The sequence below is a fragment of the Erythrolamprus reginae genome, chromosome 11 (assembly GCF_031021105.1).
Source record: "Erythrolamprus reginae isolate rEryReg1 chromosome 11, rEryReg1.hap1, whole genome shotgun sequence".
Taxonomy (NCBI): Eukaryota; Metazoa; Chordata; class Lepidosauria; order Squamata; family Dipsadidae; genus Erythrolamprus; species Erythrolamprus reginae.
Genome location: NC_091960.1, coordinates 10325282 through 10342373, shown reverse-complemented (window position 1 = coordinate 10342373; position 17092 = coordinate 10325282). Strand labels below are relative to the sequence as shown.

The 17092-nt window shown below is 41.9% G+C and overlaps 1 protein-coding gene across 3 annotated transcripts in view; it reads right to left on the bottom strand.

Moving 5' to 3' along the window:
* The window catches only part of GRAMD1A (GRAM domain containing 1A), a 100670-nt gene that overhangs the window by 45570 nt on the left and 38008 nt on the right, over nucleotides 1-17092 (bottom strand). For 2 of the 3 annotated variants that reach the window (XM_070763977.1, XM_070763974.1), the window contains exon 4: nucleotides 2856-2940. In XM_070763977.1, the coding sequence (XP_070620078.1) occupies nucleotides 2856-2940 (85 nt within the window). Of the gene's footprint in view, nucleotides 1-2855; nucleotides 2941-9064; nucleotides 9155-17092 lie in introns of those variants that run through there. The other variant, XM_070763976.1, reaches the window with a different exon arrangement.

The window sequence follows — 17092 nt, the reverse complement described above, 5'->3', positions numbered from 1 at the left end:
CATCCAAGAGAAAACCTATCTTTGCAGTCGCTAAGAGTTAACACCAACTTGATGACTCAAAAGAGCCGAGGTGGCGCAGTGGGTAGAGCGCAATACTACAGGCCACTAAAGCTGACTGCTAGATCTGCAGGTCAGTGGTTCAAATCTCATCACCGGCTCAAGGTTGACTCAGCCTTCCATCCTTCTGAGGTGGGTAAAATGAGGACCCAGATTGTGGGGGCAATAGACTGGCTCTGTTTAAAAAGTGCTATTGCTAACATGTTGTAAACCGTCCTGAGTCTAAGGAGAAGGGCGGCATTAAAATAAAATAAAATAAAATAAAATAAAATAAAATAAAATAAAATAAAATAAAATAAAATGAAATGAAATGAAATGAAATGAAATGAAATGAAATGAAAAGAAAAAATAAAATAAAATAAATAATAAAAAATAAAAAATAAAATAAAATAAAAAAATAAATAAAATAAATAATAAAATAAATAATAAAATAAAATAAAATATAGGCAATTAATCTCCACCAAAAGGTTGATTCCTCCTGGTTCAGACAGGTTCGCCCCAACCGATAGCAAACCGATGGTGATATGACAATGACATCCTTTTTTGTGGAATTTTTTTGGGGGGATTTTTGTTGTTGTTGTTTTGGAAGGTTTTTTAAATTCTTTTTTCCTTCTGTGCATGCACCAAGTTTCTCACACTACGCATGTGTCGCCATCTTGTTTTCAGCTTTTTGGGGGGTGGGGGGATTTTTTTGTGAATTGTTGGCACTGCGAATGCATGTGCACGCGTGGCCACGCAAGAAGAAGCGAATCAACAGTGCGGTAAGTTAGAACCCACCCCTGGGTATGTTCCACCCTCTGAACTACAAACTAAACTGACATGCAACATACTTATGCCACCAAAACACTCTCCTAGGCAAAGCTGAAGCCAGCTCTGTTTTTTGCATGTTACACAACTGCAGCGGTGGACTTTGTAACAGATAGACAGAGATAGACAGCAATCACACACACAAAAAGAGGAGGGCTGAACAATATTGTGACAATAACAATTACTAACCACCAGTGCTTTTAAAAAAACCTGAGGCATGCAAAACATGTATAAACATGATAACTCCAGTTCTTCCCCTGCTTCTAATCCCTCCCCCCTTCGCTTTTAGTTCTACCCTCTGGAATGTCGAGCTAATTGAAGACTATCATAAACCTCTGAAGTGGCAAGCATTCCAGGGTTGGAAATTACACACAGGACTTGCCGCTGATATCCAGCCCCCAAACTGAAATTAAGAAGAGGGAAAAAAAACAACTGAATTTTTTTCCCCTTACGGTTTTATTATTTCCCACACTTTCCAAAGTTGTTCTCAACTGTTCCCCAATGATTTCTTCCACCCTCTTTACACAGTCATTGATGAGTGATGACCAATTGTGTCATTAATTAATTAATTCATTCATTCATTTATTTGGGTTTTTTTTTGCTGTCCTTCTCCTTAGACTCAGGGCAGCTTACAACATGTTAGCAATAGCACTTTTTAACAAAGCCAGCATATTGCCCCCACAATCCGGGTCCTCATTTTACCCACCTGGGAAGGATTTATTTATCTATCTATGTATCTATGTATCTATCTATGTATCTATCTATCTATCTATCTATCTATCTATCTATCTATCTATCTATCTATCTATTATTTAGATTTGTATGCCGCCCCTCTCCGCAGACTCGGGGCGGCTCACAACAAAATAAAACAATTCATAACAAATCTAAATCGTAGTTTAAAATATTTAAAAACCCCATTTACTAAACAAACATACATACAAACATACCATTCATAAATTGTATATGCCCGGGGGAGATGTCTCAGTTCCCCCATGCCTGACGACAAAGGTGGGTTTTAAGGAGCTTACGAAAGGCAAGGAGAGTAGGGGCGGTTCTAATCTCTGGGGGGAGTTGGTTCCAGAGGGCCGGGGCCGCCACAGAGAAGGCTCTTCCCCTGGGGCCCACCAACCAACATTGTTTAGTTGACGGGACCCAGAGAAGGCCCACTCTGTGGGACCTAACCGGTCGCTGGGATTCGTGGGGCAGAAGGCGGTCCCTGAGAAATTCTGGTCCAATGCCATGAAGGGCTTTAAAGGTCATAACCAACACTTTGAATTGTGACCGGAAATTGATCGGCAACCAATGCAGGATGGAATGCTGAGTCCACCTTGAGCCAGTGATGAGATTTGAACCGCTGACCTGCAGATCTAGCAGTCAGCTTTAGTGGCCTGCAGTACTGCGCTCTACCCACTGCGCCACCTCGGCTCTTTTGAGTCATCAAGTCGGTGTTAACTGTTAGCGACTGCAGAGGTAGGTTTTCTCTTGGAGGATCTGCCCCTAACTAGATCTTTCAGGTCTTCCGAAGATGCAGCCATCGCCACTCGAACCGAGTCCTTACACTTTGCTGATGGTTGTCCTTTTTCCAAGAGTTCTCCACAGATCTGGGTCTTCACATAGTGTCCAAAGTAGAATAATTTAAGTCTGATCATTTGTGCTTTAAGTAAGGACATTGGATTTGCTTTGTTTGAAGGTCCATTTTGTTCTTGGCTATCTGTAGTATTCTCAGGAGAGTATTCCTCTCCTGAGAATACTCCTAGTATTCTCTGTAGCATTCTTCTCCAACTCCAAAGTTGAAGTCTCCAACTCAAAAGTCTCAATTACCCTTGTTCTCCTGCTTCTTCAAAGTCCAACTTAGCCTTCCATTGAGGGCACATAGTCTGTTCTAGTGTTTATAAAGCCTGCAAGTGATTCTATTTGCTCAGTTCACCCACCCTGCTATTTAGCTCCAAGCACAAGCCATTCCCAACCCCCATCTCCTCTGGTGGCCTCACCTACAAGAAGACGCTCAGCTTCAGGCAGCCCTTTGAAGATCCTGCGGAAGTCTTCGTTGCGTTGCTTGTAGGTGGGACTCAGCATCTGCCAATACAAAAACAGAGGCCTTAGGACGATTTGGTCCTCTTACCTTCAGTTCAACCAGCCTTTCCAGCTCGGGCACACACTCCAGATGATTTTGGCAATCAACAACAGTCGCATCTGCTGGACTAAGTCCTTTCTGCACAAAATGCCCAATTCAGAGAAGATCTAGATAGCCACTTCTACCATTTTATAAGGAAGTACAGTGATACCTTGTCTTACAAACTTAATTGGTTCCGGGACGAGGTTCTTAAGGTGAAAAGTTTGTAAGACGAAGCAATGTTTCCCATAGGAATCAATGGAAAAGCAATTAATGCGTGCAAGCCCAAAACGCACCCCTTTTGCCAGCCGAAGCGCCTGTTTTTATGCTGCTGGGATTCCCCTGAGGCTCCCCTCCATGGGAAACCCCACCTCCGGACTTGTGTTTTTGCGATGCTGCAAGGGAATCCCAGCAGGGGAATCGCAGCATTGCAAAAACGAGCACTTCGCTGGCAACGGAAGTCCAGAGGTGGGGTTTCCCAGCAAAGGGAGCAAAAACACCGAAGTCCTCGAAACCCCACCTCCGGACTTCCGTGTTTTTGCGATGCTGCGATTTTACTGAGGCTCCCCTCACTGGGAAACCCCATCTCCAGACTTCCGTTGCCAGCAAAGCACCCATTTTTGCGCTGCTGGATTCCCCTGCTGGGATTCCCCTGCAGCATCACAAAAACACGGAAGTCCGGAGCCTCAGGGGAATCCCAGCAGTGCAAAAATGGGCGCTTCGCTGGCAACAGAAGTCCGGAGGTAGGGCATCTCAGCAGGGGCTGTGGGTTTGTAAGGTGAAAATAGTTTGGAAGAAGAGGCAAACAAATCTTAAACCCCGGGTTTGTATCTCGAAAAGTTTGTATGACGAGGGGTTTGTAAGGCGAGGTATCATTGTACTATGTTTCCCCGAAAATATGTGCTTATTTTGGGAGGTATCTTATTTTTCCTCCCATGGAATATAAATAGACATGGGAGTCCCACTTCTTCTGCTGCCCCATATGTCCCACACCAACTTACCTCAGATCCCCCTCACCCAATAACTGCCTCGCCTCACTTCTCTGAGGTAAGTTGGTGCAGGGCACATGGGACAGCTCCAACGCCTGCCTCACCTCATAGCCGGAGCACCACAAGCAACTAGATGGAATGGGCGGCCGGCCAGATGCACAAATAGGACTTATTTGAGGGATAGGGCTCTCTACATGGGGCTACCTTTGAAGAGTGTTCGGAAACTTCAGATCGTGCAGAATGCAGCTGCGAGAGCAATCATGGGCTTTCCCAAATATGCCCATGTTACTCCAACACTCCGCAGTCTGCATTGGTTGCCGATCAGTTTCCGGTCACAATTCAAAGTGTTGGTCATCACCTATAAAGCCCTTCATGGCACCGGACCAGGGTATCTACGAGACCGCCTTCTGCCGCACAAATCCCAGCGACCGGTTAGGTCCCACAGAGTTGGTCTAACTCTGGGTCCCGTCAACTAAACAATGTCATTTGGCGGGACCCAGAGGAAGAGCCTTCTCTGACCCTCTGGAATCAGCTCCCTCCAGAGATTAGAACTGCCCCCACCCTCCTTGCCTTTCGTAAACTCCTTAAAACCCAGCTCTGTCGTCAAGCGTGGGGGAACTGAAACATCTCCCCCTGCCCATGTAGTTTTCTGTGTATGATATGACTGTATGTATGTTTTTTATATATTGGGGTTTCTTGTTTTTTAGACTTTTTAAATGTATTATTGTTATTTTAGATTCTAACTATTAGATTTGTCATTATATATTGTTTTTATTGTTATTTTAGATTTTTATATTCTAACTATTAGATTTGTCATTATATATTGTTTTTATCATTGCTGTAAGCCACCCCGAGTCTACGGAAAGGGGCGGCATACAAATAAATAAATAAACAAATAAACAAACAAATAAATAAATAAATAAATAAATAAATAAAGTAAGCAAGTACCGTAAGTAAGTAAGTAAGTAAGTAAGTAAGTAAGTAAGTAAGTAAGTAAGTAAGTAAGTAAGTAAGTACCTAAGTAAATAAATAAAGTAAGTAAGTAAGTAAGTAAGTAAGCAAGCAAGCAAGCAAGCAAGCAAGCAAGCAAATAAATAAAATAAATAAATAAATAAATAAGTAAAATAAATTAGGTGAACGGAGAAAAAACATGGTAGGTCTTATTTTCAGGATAGGTCTTATTTTCAGAGAAACATGGTAAGTTCTAGGAAAGAAATTTGCTAGCCGGGTCTGACAGCAACGTTTTCACCAAGAAGATAAAGATTTGCAAAAGAATGAGATTGTGTCTGTTATTACTTTTAAAAATATATTAATCTCCCCACCTTCTAAAACTTTGGTTTGGGGCTTTACTGATTAGATAGATTGGTTGTTATAGAAACAGCTAGTTTACATTATTATGCAAAAGTAATAAAGCGGAGGTTAGATGTTAATGCCTTATTCTACTGAACCAAAGGAGTTGGATGTCAATGGCTTTATTTTTTAATTCCTCTCCCCCTCTATCCATTTCCCTTTTCCCTTCCCAAATTTCCCTACTACTTTCTTTGGTATTTATTTATTTATTTATTTATTTATTTTATTTATTTATATTTGTCAGACAATTATAGTATGGTAATTTGTATAAATAAAACATTAGAAAAGTGAAATGGTGAAATGATAGAAGACAATAGAACAGCAGGACAGGGATGGTAAACACAATTGTGTGCTTAAGGATTGTGTCAGAGGTGGGATATGAACCCACGCCTCTATTCGGAGTCCAGAACTTGAATTCTCTTTCTATGCTACATTATAAAATGTTGTGGTTAGCTCTGGCCCAGCTCCTGCCCCAAGCAATGTGGAGGTGGATGTGGGGGAGACATCCACATGCCGCAGGCCTGTTTTGCTCCCAGTAGAATCTGCCGACGAAGTCTCCTCTGACCAAGAAAGTGTGAGTGACAGGAAAGAGGGGAATTTGGCAGACAGCCCAGGAGGAGATCAGTCATCTGTATCATCCCTGGATTCTGAACAAGAATTAATGACACATCCACGCATATGTAGAGTGATGCATAGGAGACAACAACTGAAGGATTATTACAAGAGAAAATGAGGCCACCTGTGGTTGGGTGAGGCTGCTGTAATTAGTGCTACAGATAAAAGTGCAGCCTGGTGTTTTAGCCTCATGGCAGTTTATCTGATTCATTGTTTCGTCAAGATCGTGGTTTTTGCTCTTCAGGATTGTGTGTGTGGACTCTCTGGACTTTAGAATTGGACTCAATTTCCCAGTTATTGGGTGAGCAATTGGACTGCATTTAACCTGTGCCTTGTGTGTACCAGAAAATCCCTTTGACATTTAAAAAGAGCTGTTTCTGTTTCTGTTTTTCTGTTTATAAAAACTTTTGGGTTTTCCTTTTATTGTGTGGTGTGTGTCTTCCTGGACTAATTACCCTGTAATTACGGGCGGTTGAGACACGCCGGCAGAACATAAAATAATAACAAATTGTATAATAATAATTTTTAAAAGACTGCCCACAGAGTTTGGTAATGGAGATCTGAAAATAGCTTTCTTGTACTGTATTGTTTTTGCTAAATTCACACAAAATTCTGAGGCTGGTAACTAAACTAACTAACTCATTTCCTGGATTCTGTACAATACACAGGTCGAATTCATAACATAAGTTAAGCCACAAAACCAAAACAAAACCCCTATTAACCAAAGTTAACACACTGCGCTAATGTTATCTCTTTATTTGGTCTGTTTATATGGTGGTGTGAACTCAACAGCTGATTATCTGTGGAATAAGTGGAACAGGGACTGATTATCTCAAGGAGAGAAAAAGAGAGGTAAGGAACAAAATCAAGGGTGTGAATTGTGAACCGGGTAGCTGCCTCAATCCCTTGTTACTTGTTAGATTTATATCTTGCCTTGAGTTTAGAAGCATAAAAGTGCATAGATAGCATTCTCCCTATTTTTCCCAACAAACTAGAAATGAAGATAGGGTTGACGAGAAGAGACTGGCCCAAAGTTCTCCACCAGAACAGGGATGGCAAACCTTTTTTTCAGTGCACGCATGCTATCGCCCATGCACGAGTGCCCACACCCATAATTCAATGCCTGGGGAGGGCGAAAACAACTTCCCCTACCCCCTAGACTAGAAGCCCTCTGGAGGCTGGAAATGACCTGTTTCCCAACTTCTGGTGGGCCTAGTAGGCTGGTGTTTCACTCTTCCCGGGCTCCAAAAGCTTCCCTGGAACTGGGGGAGGATAAAAATGCCCTCCCCCCCATCCCCCCTGGAAGCCACAAACGCCCTCCCAGAGCCTCTGTGTGAGCCAAAAATCAGATGGCCGGCACACACATGCAGGTTGGAGCTGAGCTAGGGCAATGGCTCGCGTGCTACCTGTGGTGCCCGTGCCATAAATTCGCCATCACTGAACTAGAATGTGATTCTCTCCATTCCTAGTCCCACATCTTCTCCATTACTCCACTGTGGCTGTTGGGTTTGGAGGGCACTCAACCCAAGTTCCCCCAGGAGCTTCCATGGTTCAAGAACCTGGATTTGAATCTAGATCTTCTCACTCTACATCCAGCATCCTCACCATTCTCCCACACTGGTTCTTGGCCCAAGAGAGAGAGAGAGGGATTGGCCCAAAGTCACCCAGGGCCAAGAGATGGGCTCGTACCTGGATCTCCTTGGTCCTAATTCAACACTTTTGCTACTGGACCACATCTCATCCATTTCCACGGAATGTTTTTCATTTGTAGCCTAATAAAATTGTTTCCTTCCTTCCTCCCTCCCTCCCTTCCCCAAGCACATAAAAAGTACATTCCCCATTATTAGCCCTGTAATTATACCAAAGATCCACATTTTAGGGGAGGAAGGCTATACAGTATATATGTTACCCATTTGTGGAATTGATGGTGAAATGAAGGAGAAACACCAGAAGATTTGTGAATGAAAGGGTGGGGAGAGAGATGACAGAGACGTGGAGAGGGAGAAGGAGGGAGGAAGCAAGGAAGGAAGGAAGGAGAGGGAGGTAGCAGAGAGAGGAAACATGATGGATGGATGGATGGATGGATGGATGGATGGATGGATGGATGGATAGATAGATAGATAGATAGATAGATAGATTTTGTTGAATACAGCTCTCAAAGGGTCACCACTTCCAATACACACTACATTAACACAATAAATAAATAAACAAACAAACAAATTAATAAATAATACAAAATTATGCAGTATACCCACATATATTAGAAACATAGAAACATAGAAGACTGATGGCAGAAAAAGACCTCATGGTCCATCTAGTCTGCCCTTATACTATTTCCTGTATTTTATCTTACAATGGATCTATGTTTATCCCAGGCATGTTTAAATTCAGTTACTGTGGATTTACCAACCACGTCTGCTGGAAGTTTGTTCCAAGGATCTACTACTCTTTCAGTAAAATAATATTTTCTCATGTTGCCTTTGATCTTTTCCCCAACTAACTTCAGATTGTAGATAAGAAGGGAGGGAAGGAGGGAGGGAGGGATGATAGATAGATTTTGTTGCATACAGCTCTCAAAGGGTCACCCCTTCCAATACACACTACATTAACATGATAAACAAACAAACAAATAATACAAAATTATGCTGTATACCCACATATATTATAGATAAGAAGGGAGGGAGGGAGGGAACGAGGGAGGGAGGGAGGAAGGAAGGGAGGAAGGAAGGAGAGGGAGATAGCAGAGGGAGGAAAGAAAGAAAGAAAGAGAGAAAGAAAGAAAGAAAAAAAGAAAAAAGAAAGAAAGAAAAGAAAGAAAACTTTATTGTCACTTTGAATGGACAGATAGATAGAATATTGTCACTTTGAATGTACACTAATTGGCATACATTAAAATGACATGTCGTCGCATACAGCTTTCAAAGGGTCATCACCTCCAATATACACTACATAGACATGACAAAATAAATGAACAAATACAAAATTTATAATAATACAAAATTATGCTGTATACCCACTATTATAGGAAGGGAGGGAGGGAGGGAGGAAGGGAGGAAGGAAGGAAGGAAGGAAGGAAGGAAGGAAGGAAGGAAGGAAGGAAGGAAGGAAGGAAGGATCGATCTGTATCTCTTACTTTGTCTGGATGAAACAGCCGCCAGCAGCACGCGAGTCAAACCTAGTTTTGTCATAGCGAGCAAGAGCAGCCATGATGCAGAAGGCAAAGGGTTTCAGACCACATCCTGATAGTTTTGGACAAAGAGGAGGGGAGCTCTTGCAGCTGGCGGGGAGGGGAAGGGAAGGACGGACGAACCAACTAGGGGGGAAAAAACGTCTCACTGCCAGCGACACCAGAAAGATAGCGATCAGGATGCCTGCAGGCTCAGCCCAGGTTTTTAAGGGTGGGAGAGGGAAAAAAACAAAGGTGGGACAGGCCAGAGTGTGCAAAATTCAAAAGACCAGAATCCAAAGAAGAGTTAAAAAGTTTTGGAAAAAAGAAAAAGCCGGGAGGGAAATTTTGGCTCCCTAAAGGGACCTTTGGAGATGAAAGAAAAGTTGCGTTGCAGGTTCGGTTCTGTTGGCAGAGAGGGGTGGGAAACAAAGACAACTGGGCAGAAACTGGTGATCCTCAGAAAAGGGAAGAGAAAGGGGGGGCTGGAAAGTTTTTTTTTTCCAGGAGCCCTGAAAGGCACAACTGGAGCCCCCCCCCCTCCAAGGAGAGCTCCAGTTACGCTACCCGGCCATTGGCTGAGGGCGCCTGGGTGTTGCTTACAGGAAACAAAGGGGGGAGGTGGAGAAATGGGTGTCAGGCTGCACTTAACCATTTCCTGCCCACGGACGGAAGTTTTGCCCAGCCAAGGAAAACAGCAGAAGCATAATCTGTCCTCTTGGTGAAGAGTCCTGTCTTTCAGAAAAAAGGGGGGAAAAATCCCAGACATTGGAAGGGAGGCTGCCACTAAGCGGGGTGGATGAGAAAAAGAGTCCTGAACATGCCTGGAATGCCAATGGATGCATTCACACAAGCCACTTAACCGGATTCCTAAATGAAACCTTCGACTCTGTTCAATGCACTGAGCCATAAATTGAGGGGGCGGACCACAAATGGTAAACTGCTAAAACTGATAAGTACTAAAACTTTTGGGTATATTTTTTTTACATTTTTTCCACCTTAAAGTAAAACATACTGATAAAAAACACAATATCAATCTCCAACAATGTGTGTGTTTTTGTTTGTTTCTGTGTGTGTGTGTGTGTGTGTGTGTATATATATATATATATATATATATATAATATATATATATATATACACACACAGTGGTACCTCGAGATACGAGTTTAATTCGTTCCGGACCTGGGCTCTTAAGTCGAGCAGCTCTTATCTCGAACGACTTTTCCCCATAGGAATTAATGTAAATAATTTTAATTGGTTCCAGCCCTCAAAAAACTCACAAAGTTAGTCTAAATTATGCAGAAAGACAAGTTTTTAATGAAGAAATGTACATGTACATATAAATGAATAATGAAGTTTCTTTCACTTAACTTGTAAACTTTCTTAAACTTTTAAATTTACATATGTTCAACTTCTCTGCCACCCAATCCTGTAGGACAGAGGTCCCCAACCCTTTTTGCACCAGGGACCGGCTTTAAGCGATCAAGAGAGGAATGGGTGAATGAATGGACGGAGGGTGGGAAGGAAGGAAGGAAAGAGGGAAGGGACAGGAACAGAGGAAGGAAGCAAGGAAACTTATGAAAGGGGAGAGTAAGAGAGGAATGAGTGGAGGGAGGGAGGGAGGGAAGAAGGTGGGAAGGAGAAAGAAAAGAAGAAATAGAGGAAGGGAAGGTAAAAGAGAGAAAGAAAAAGAGCTAACTTCCGCGTTCAGCTTCAGGAGACAGCTGCGAAGCCGCACGCGTGTTTTAAAAGGTTGCAGCCGGCCTGGGGGGCTCGGGGGGGTGCTGGCAAGCCCCCCAGGCCGGCTGCAAGCACCCCCGAGCCCCCCAGGCCGGCTGCAACCTTTTAAAACACGCGTGCCGCTTCGCAGCTGTCTCCTGAAGCCGAACGCGGAAGTTAGCGTTCGGCTTCAGGAGACAGCTCCTTGGCGCTCGTATCTCGAATTTGGGCTTGTAAGTAGAACAAAAATATCTCTCCCCTCCCAGCTCTTATCTCGAGTTGCTCGTAAGTAGAGCAGCTCTTATGTCGGGGTTCCACTGTATATATGTTTGTGTCAAATGTTTTTAGCTGAAATTTTAAAATTAAGGGAGACTAGGATGGTACCATTTCGGCCTTGTTCTGGCCTCATCAGCTAGCCACATATATATGTTTTCGTAGATTTTCACGGGTACAGGTATGACAGTCTTGGTATATTTGGGTTTCTTCCCATGTAGGATTTGGAAATTTCTGGCGACGTTTCGACGAGGTCCCCCTCGTCATCTTCAGGCTGGTGTTTCTGTCCTTGTTCTAGGGCTAACACCATACTCAAAGCAGCACGAAGCCACCCATATAAGTTTCAGAGATTTCTGGTGACTTTTCGACGAGGTTCCTCTCGTCATCTTCAGGCTGGTGCTGTTGTCCTTGTGCTGTGTTCGCCCTAGAACAAGGACAGAAACACCAGCCTGAAGATGACGAATGGGACCTCATCGAAACATCACCAGAAATCTCTGAAACTTATACGGGTGGCTTCGTGCTGCTTTGAGTATGGTGATTTGAGAATGTGATTTCGCCAAAACGTCACAAAGACACTCAAAATATTACACAGGGAAAAACCCGAACTCACAACAATCTACATACATATACCTGTGAAAATCTACGAAAACAAATATATATATATAATTTTCTTATCTAATAAACACTTAAGGGAGCATCTTAGCTTTCTTTTTTCATTCAAGAATCATAACTTCATCCCTCCAACATTTAAGCTAGTAAACAATAAAATTATTTAGACTATAAGAATAAAAAAATATCACTTCAATGCCTAACAGTATGTGTGTGTATAATTTTCTTATATATTGGAAAAACAATTTCATCACTCCAACAATTAAACTAATTAGCAAATAAGAATAGAATTTATTTAAAAATAATATAAATCATAAACTACCTTAAGTTTGTGTCACATTAATATTCAATACTACCTCCATTTCTTTTTCCATCATCTGGGTTTTTACCATCTAAAATGAGCAAGCAAAACTACAGTGGGACTTCCGACTTCAGACTGACCGAATTCTGAAGCATAACACACCAGACATTGTGATCGTGGAGAAAAAGAAAGTATGGATCATCGACATCGCAATCCCAGGAGACAGCAGAATTGAGGAGAAGCAGCTAGAGAAATTAGTGAAATATGAAGATCTAAAAATCGAGCTGCAACGACTCTGGCATAAGCCAGTGAAAGTGGTCCCATTGGTACTTGGCACGCTGGGCGCAGTGCCAAAGGATCTCAGTGGACATTTGAAAACCATCGGAATTGACAAAATCTCCATCTGTCAATTGCAAAAGGCCGCTTTACTGGGATCGGCAAACATAATTCGCCGCTACATCACGCAGTCCTAGGTGCTTGGGAAGCGCCCAACTGGTGATGAAATACGAAATCCAGCATAGTGGTCTTGTTTGCTGTGTTGTACTGACATAATAATTTTATAATAAGCCCAATCATCCTTATCTTTAAGCTTAAAAGTAAGTGTTCATTTCAGCACAGTCCAAAATCTTTCTTAATATTTCTCTTTCATTTGTATAAATACTAAAACTTGGCATGCTTTGTGAACACATCCAATGTAGAATTGAGATGCTTATAACTATAGTCACAGAGACAGATGTGAGGATTGACCTCTGCTCCAAATCAAACCTGGGCTAGCCAGCAATGGTTTATTTACTCTTCTGCCTGTTTATATTCTGCCGTTTTTCACTGCCCTCCAAGGACCTTCCGGGGACATCTATAGCCAAATATTGTGAAGAACCAAATCAGGATCTCAAACAAGCAAAAAAGAACAAAACCGTAAAATTTGTAAAGTTGGAAAGGACCACAAGGATTATCCAATCTAACCTTCTGCAACGTGTTGGAAAAATAATTATTCAACTTTCTCCAAAACGTGGTTGTGAAAAATCTCCAGAGATGGGGAGTCCATCACCCCTGCAGGGTACAGGTAGTCTTCAAATTATAACCAGTTGTTTAGTTATCCTTTGAAGCTTGCTTATTTATTTACTTACTTACTTACTTACTTACTTACTTACTTACTTACTTACTTACTTACTTACTTACTTATTGGATTTGTATGCCGCCCCTCTCCGTAGACTCGGGGCGGCTAACAACAATGGTAAAAACAACATGCGACAATCCAATACTAAAACAGCTAAAAACCCTTATTTTAAAAATCAATCATACATACAAACATACCATACATAAATTGTAGAAGCCTAGGGGGAAAGAATATCTCAGTTCCCCCATGCCTGATGACAGAGGTGGGTTTTAAGGAGCTTACGAACGGCAAGGAGGGTGGGGGCAATTCTAACAACGGTAAAAAGACAACGTAAACAAATCTAATATTAAAAAAAATCTAAAAACCCCAATTTAAGAGATCAGTCATACATACAGTCATGCCATACATAAATTTTATAAGCCTAGGGGAAGGGAATATTTCAATTCCCCCATGCCTGACGACAGAGGTGGGTTTTTAAGAGCTTACGAAAGGCAAGGAGGGTGGGGGCAACTCTAATATCTGGGGAGAGTTGGTTCCAGAGGACTGGGGCTGCCACAGAGAAGGCTCTTCCCCTGGGTCGCGCCAAACGACATTGTTTAGTTGACGGGACCCGGAGAAGGCCCATTCTGTGGGACCTAACTGGTCGCTGGGATTCGTGCGGCAGAAGGCGGCCCCGGAGATCAACTATGACAGACCTTGCCAAGGTGACTCTTGATCAGGTTCCAAAGTTCTCACAGCCAGTTCAAACACACACACACACACACACACACCAACCCCACACCAACCCCACATTGATCACCTGAGTGCCTTTCGGATACTTGGCAACTAATCCACATTTATGGCAGTTTGCAATTCCGCAGTGAGCTACCTGTGTTTTGCAATGTCTTTGCTAAAAAAAACACCATTTATTTTAAAGTTTTGTCAAAAAAAATCCTGTAGCAAACAATGGGTTCGTTTTACGACCATGGCTTTTGCTTAATGACCACCACAAAAAAAAAGGTCCCCCAAAAAATTGGGTTAAGTCGTATGGCTGACCTGTTTTATGATTGTCGTGACCTTTGACCCTAATGGGCAGGCTCCATTGCAGAACCCAGAGCATTCGTTTGCAGATGAAATGTGGTGAAATCCATTTTTTTTAAAACTACTGATTCTCTGGGCTTGGTGGGTGTGGCAGGGGAAAAATACTGCAAAATCCCCATTCCCTCCCCACTCTTGGGGGAAGGATATTGCAAAATCTCCATTCCCACTCCACTCCTAGGGCTATCTAGAGGTGCTGGTTCTCCGAACTATTCAAAATTTCCGCTATCAGAATCTGTCAGAACCTGCTGGATTTGACTTCCGAAATAAACACTTATCCCAGCAACAGATAAGGTCCCACAGAGTTGGCCTTCTCCGGGTCCCGTCGACTAAACAATGTTGTTTGGCGGGACCCAGGGGAAGAGCCTTCTCTGTGGCGGCCCCGGCCATCTGGAACCAACTCCCCCCGGAGATTAGAACTGCTCCCACCCTCCCTGTCTTTCGTTAACTACTCAAGACTCACTTATACCGCCAGGCATGGGGGAGTTGAGACACCTTTCCCCCAGGCTTTTTTATACTTTGTTTTATGTTTGGTATGAATGTGTTGGTTGGTTTTTTTAAATAATGATAGGGTTTTATATGTTTTTTAATATTAGATTTGTTCCACTGCTATATTGTTTTTATTACTGTTGTGAGCCGCCCCGAGTCTTCGGAGAGGGGCGGCATACAAATCTAAATAATAATAATAATAATAATAATAATAATAATAATAATAATAATAATAATAATAATAATCAAGCAAAACTACTGTGGGACTTCCGACTTCAGACTGACCGAATTCTGAAGCATAACACACCAGATATTGTGATCGTGGAGAAAAAGAAAGTATGGATCTTTGACATCGCAATCCCAGGAGACAGCAGAATTGAGGAGAAGCAGCTAGAGAAATTAGTGAAATACGAAGATCTAAAAATCGAGCTGCAACGACTCTGGCATAAGCCAGTGAAAGTGGTCCCAGTGGTACTTGGCACGCTGGGCGCAGTACCAAAGGATCTCAGCGGACATTTGGAAACCATCGGAATTGACAAAATCTCCATCTGTCAATTGCAAAAGGCCACTTTACTGGGATCGGCAAACATAATTTGCCACTACATCACGCAGTCCTAGGTGCTTGGGAAGCGCCCAACTGGTGATGAAATACGAAATCCAGCATAGTGATCTTGTTTGCTGTGTTGTACTGACAATAATAATAATAATTATTATTATTATTATTATTATTATTATTATAATTATTATAATACGTAATTATAATTATTATAATTATTATAATAATTATAATTATTATAATTATTATTATAATTATTATAATAATTATTATTATTATTATTATAATTATTATAATTATTATAATTATTATTATTATTATAATTATTATAATTATTATTATTATTATAATTATTATAATTATTATAATTATTATAATAATAATTATTATAATAATAATAGTTAAATGTATATCTTGTCTTGCTTTTAAAAGAATGAAGGTGGCGCATATATATACAAAGACACCTTATTTTGAGTTCAAATCCTCAACTCGGCTATGAACCTTGTTGAACGACCTTGAATCAGACCCATCTTCTCCCCCTGTCTACCCCTTCACACAAGCAATGGGAAGAAAGTCACATGTTTTCTTACATTGCTGAAATGGAGGCTATAAAGATGATATAACCAATAAAAAAAAATAGGATTGCAGTCATAACCAGCCTGGAATTCTAGTCCTCAGTTATTGCAGTGTTAAGTTGAGGCACCACATAGCTGAGCTTGATTTTACAACCATATATTTATAAAGGGTCATAAAATGAGTTGTGGCCGTTGTGAAGTGTGAAGGCTACCTCAGCTGACTGCTAGCTGTAGTTCAGCAGTTCAAATCTCACCACCGGTTCAAGGTTGACTCAGCCTTCCATCCTTCCAAGGTGGGTAAAATGAGGACCCAGATTGTTGGGGGCAATAGGCTGATTCTGTAAACTACTTAGAGAGGGCGGTAAAAGCACTCTGAAGTGGTAGATAAATCTAAATGCTATTGCTAAGTGGCCATTAAGTGAACGATCCAATGGCTATTTTATAGTTAGTGACCACAATTGGGACTGGCAAGTAAGTCCTTAAGGAAAACCGTCAATAAATGAAACCACGAATGTGCTTATATAGATAATCCTTGACTTGGGATCATAATTAAGCCCAAAACTTCTGTTGCTAAGTGAGACCTTTGTTAAGTGAGTTTTGCCCCATTTTACAACCATTCCTGCCACGGTTGTTAAGTGAATCACCACAGTTATTATTTATTATTATTATTATTATTTATTAGATTTGTATGCCGCCCCTTTCCGTAGAAATTACACAATTGTTAAGTCAATCTGGCTCCCCTGTTGACTTTGCTTGTCAGAAGATCACAAAAGGAGATCACGTGACCCTGGGGCACTGGGTTGCTCCCAGTTCGGCCTGGTCCTACAAACCAGTAGCGCTGGCACCAAGAGGCTTCGCCCACTCACCGGGATGCTTCTGCGCATATGCAGAAGTGTTGCGCACACGCATGCATGAACCAGTAGTAACAAGTTGTAGAACACACTACTGCCGGGATAGTGCAACCATTAATTTTTTCAACTTTCAATTTCCAAACATTAGGAGGCCTGACATGCCTTCGGAATTGAGTCTGTCATCTGCACCTCTATAACTGTCTGGTTTGGTGCTGCAACCCAACAGGACCGACACAGACTTCAGAGGAGAATCAGAATTGCAGAAAAAACAATTGCTGCCAGCCTGCCTTCCATTGAGGACCTGTATACTGCACGAGCCAAAAAGAGGGCGGGTAAAATATTTACTGACCCCTCACATCCTGGACACAAATTGTTTCAACTCCTACCCTCAAAACGTCGCTACAGAGTACTGCACACCAAGACAACTA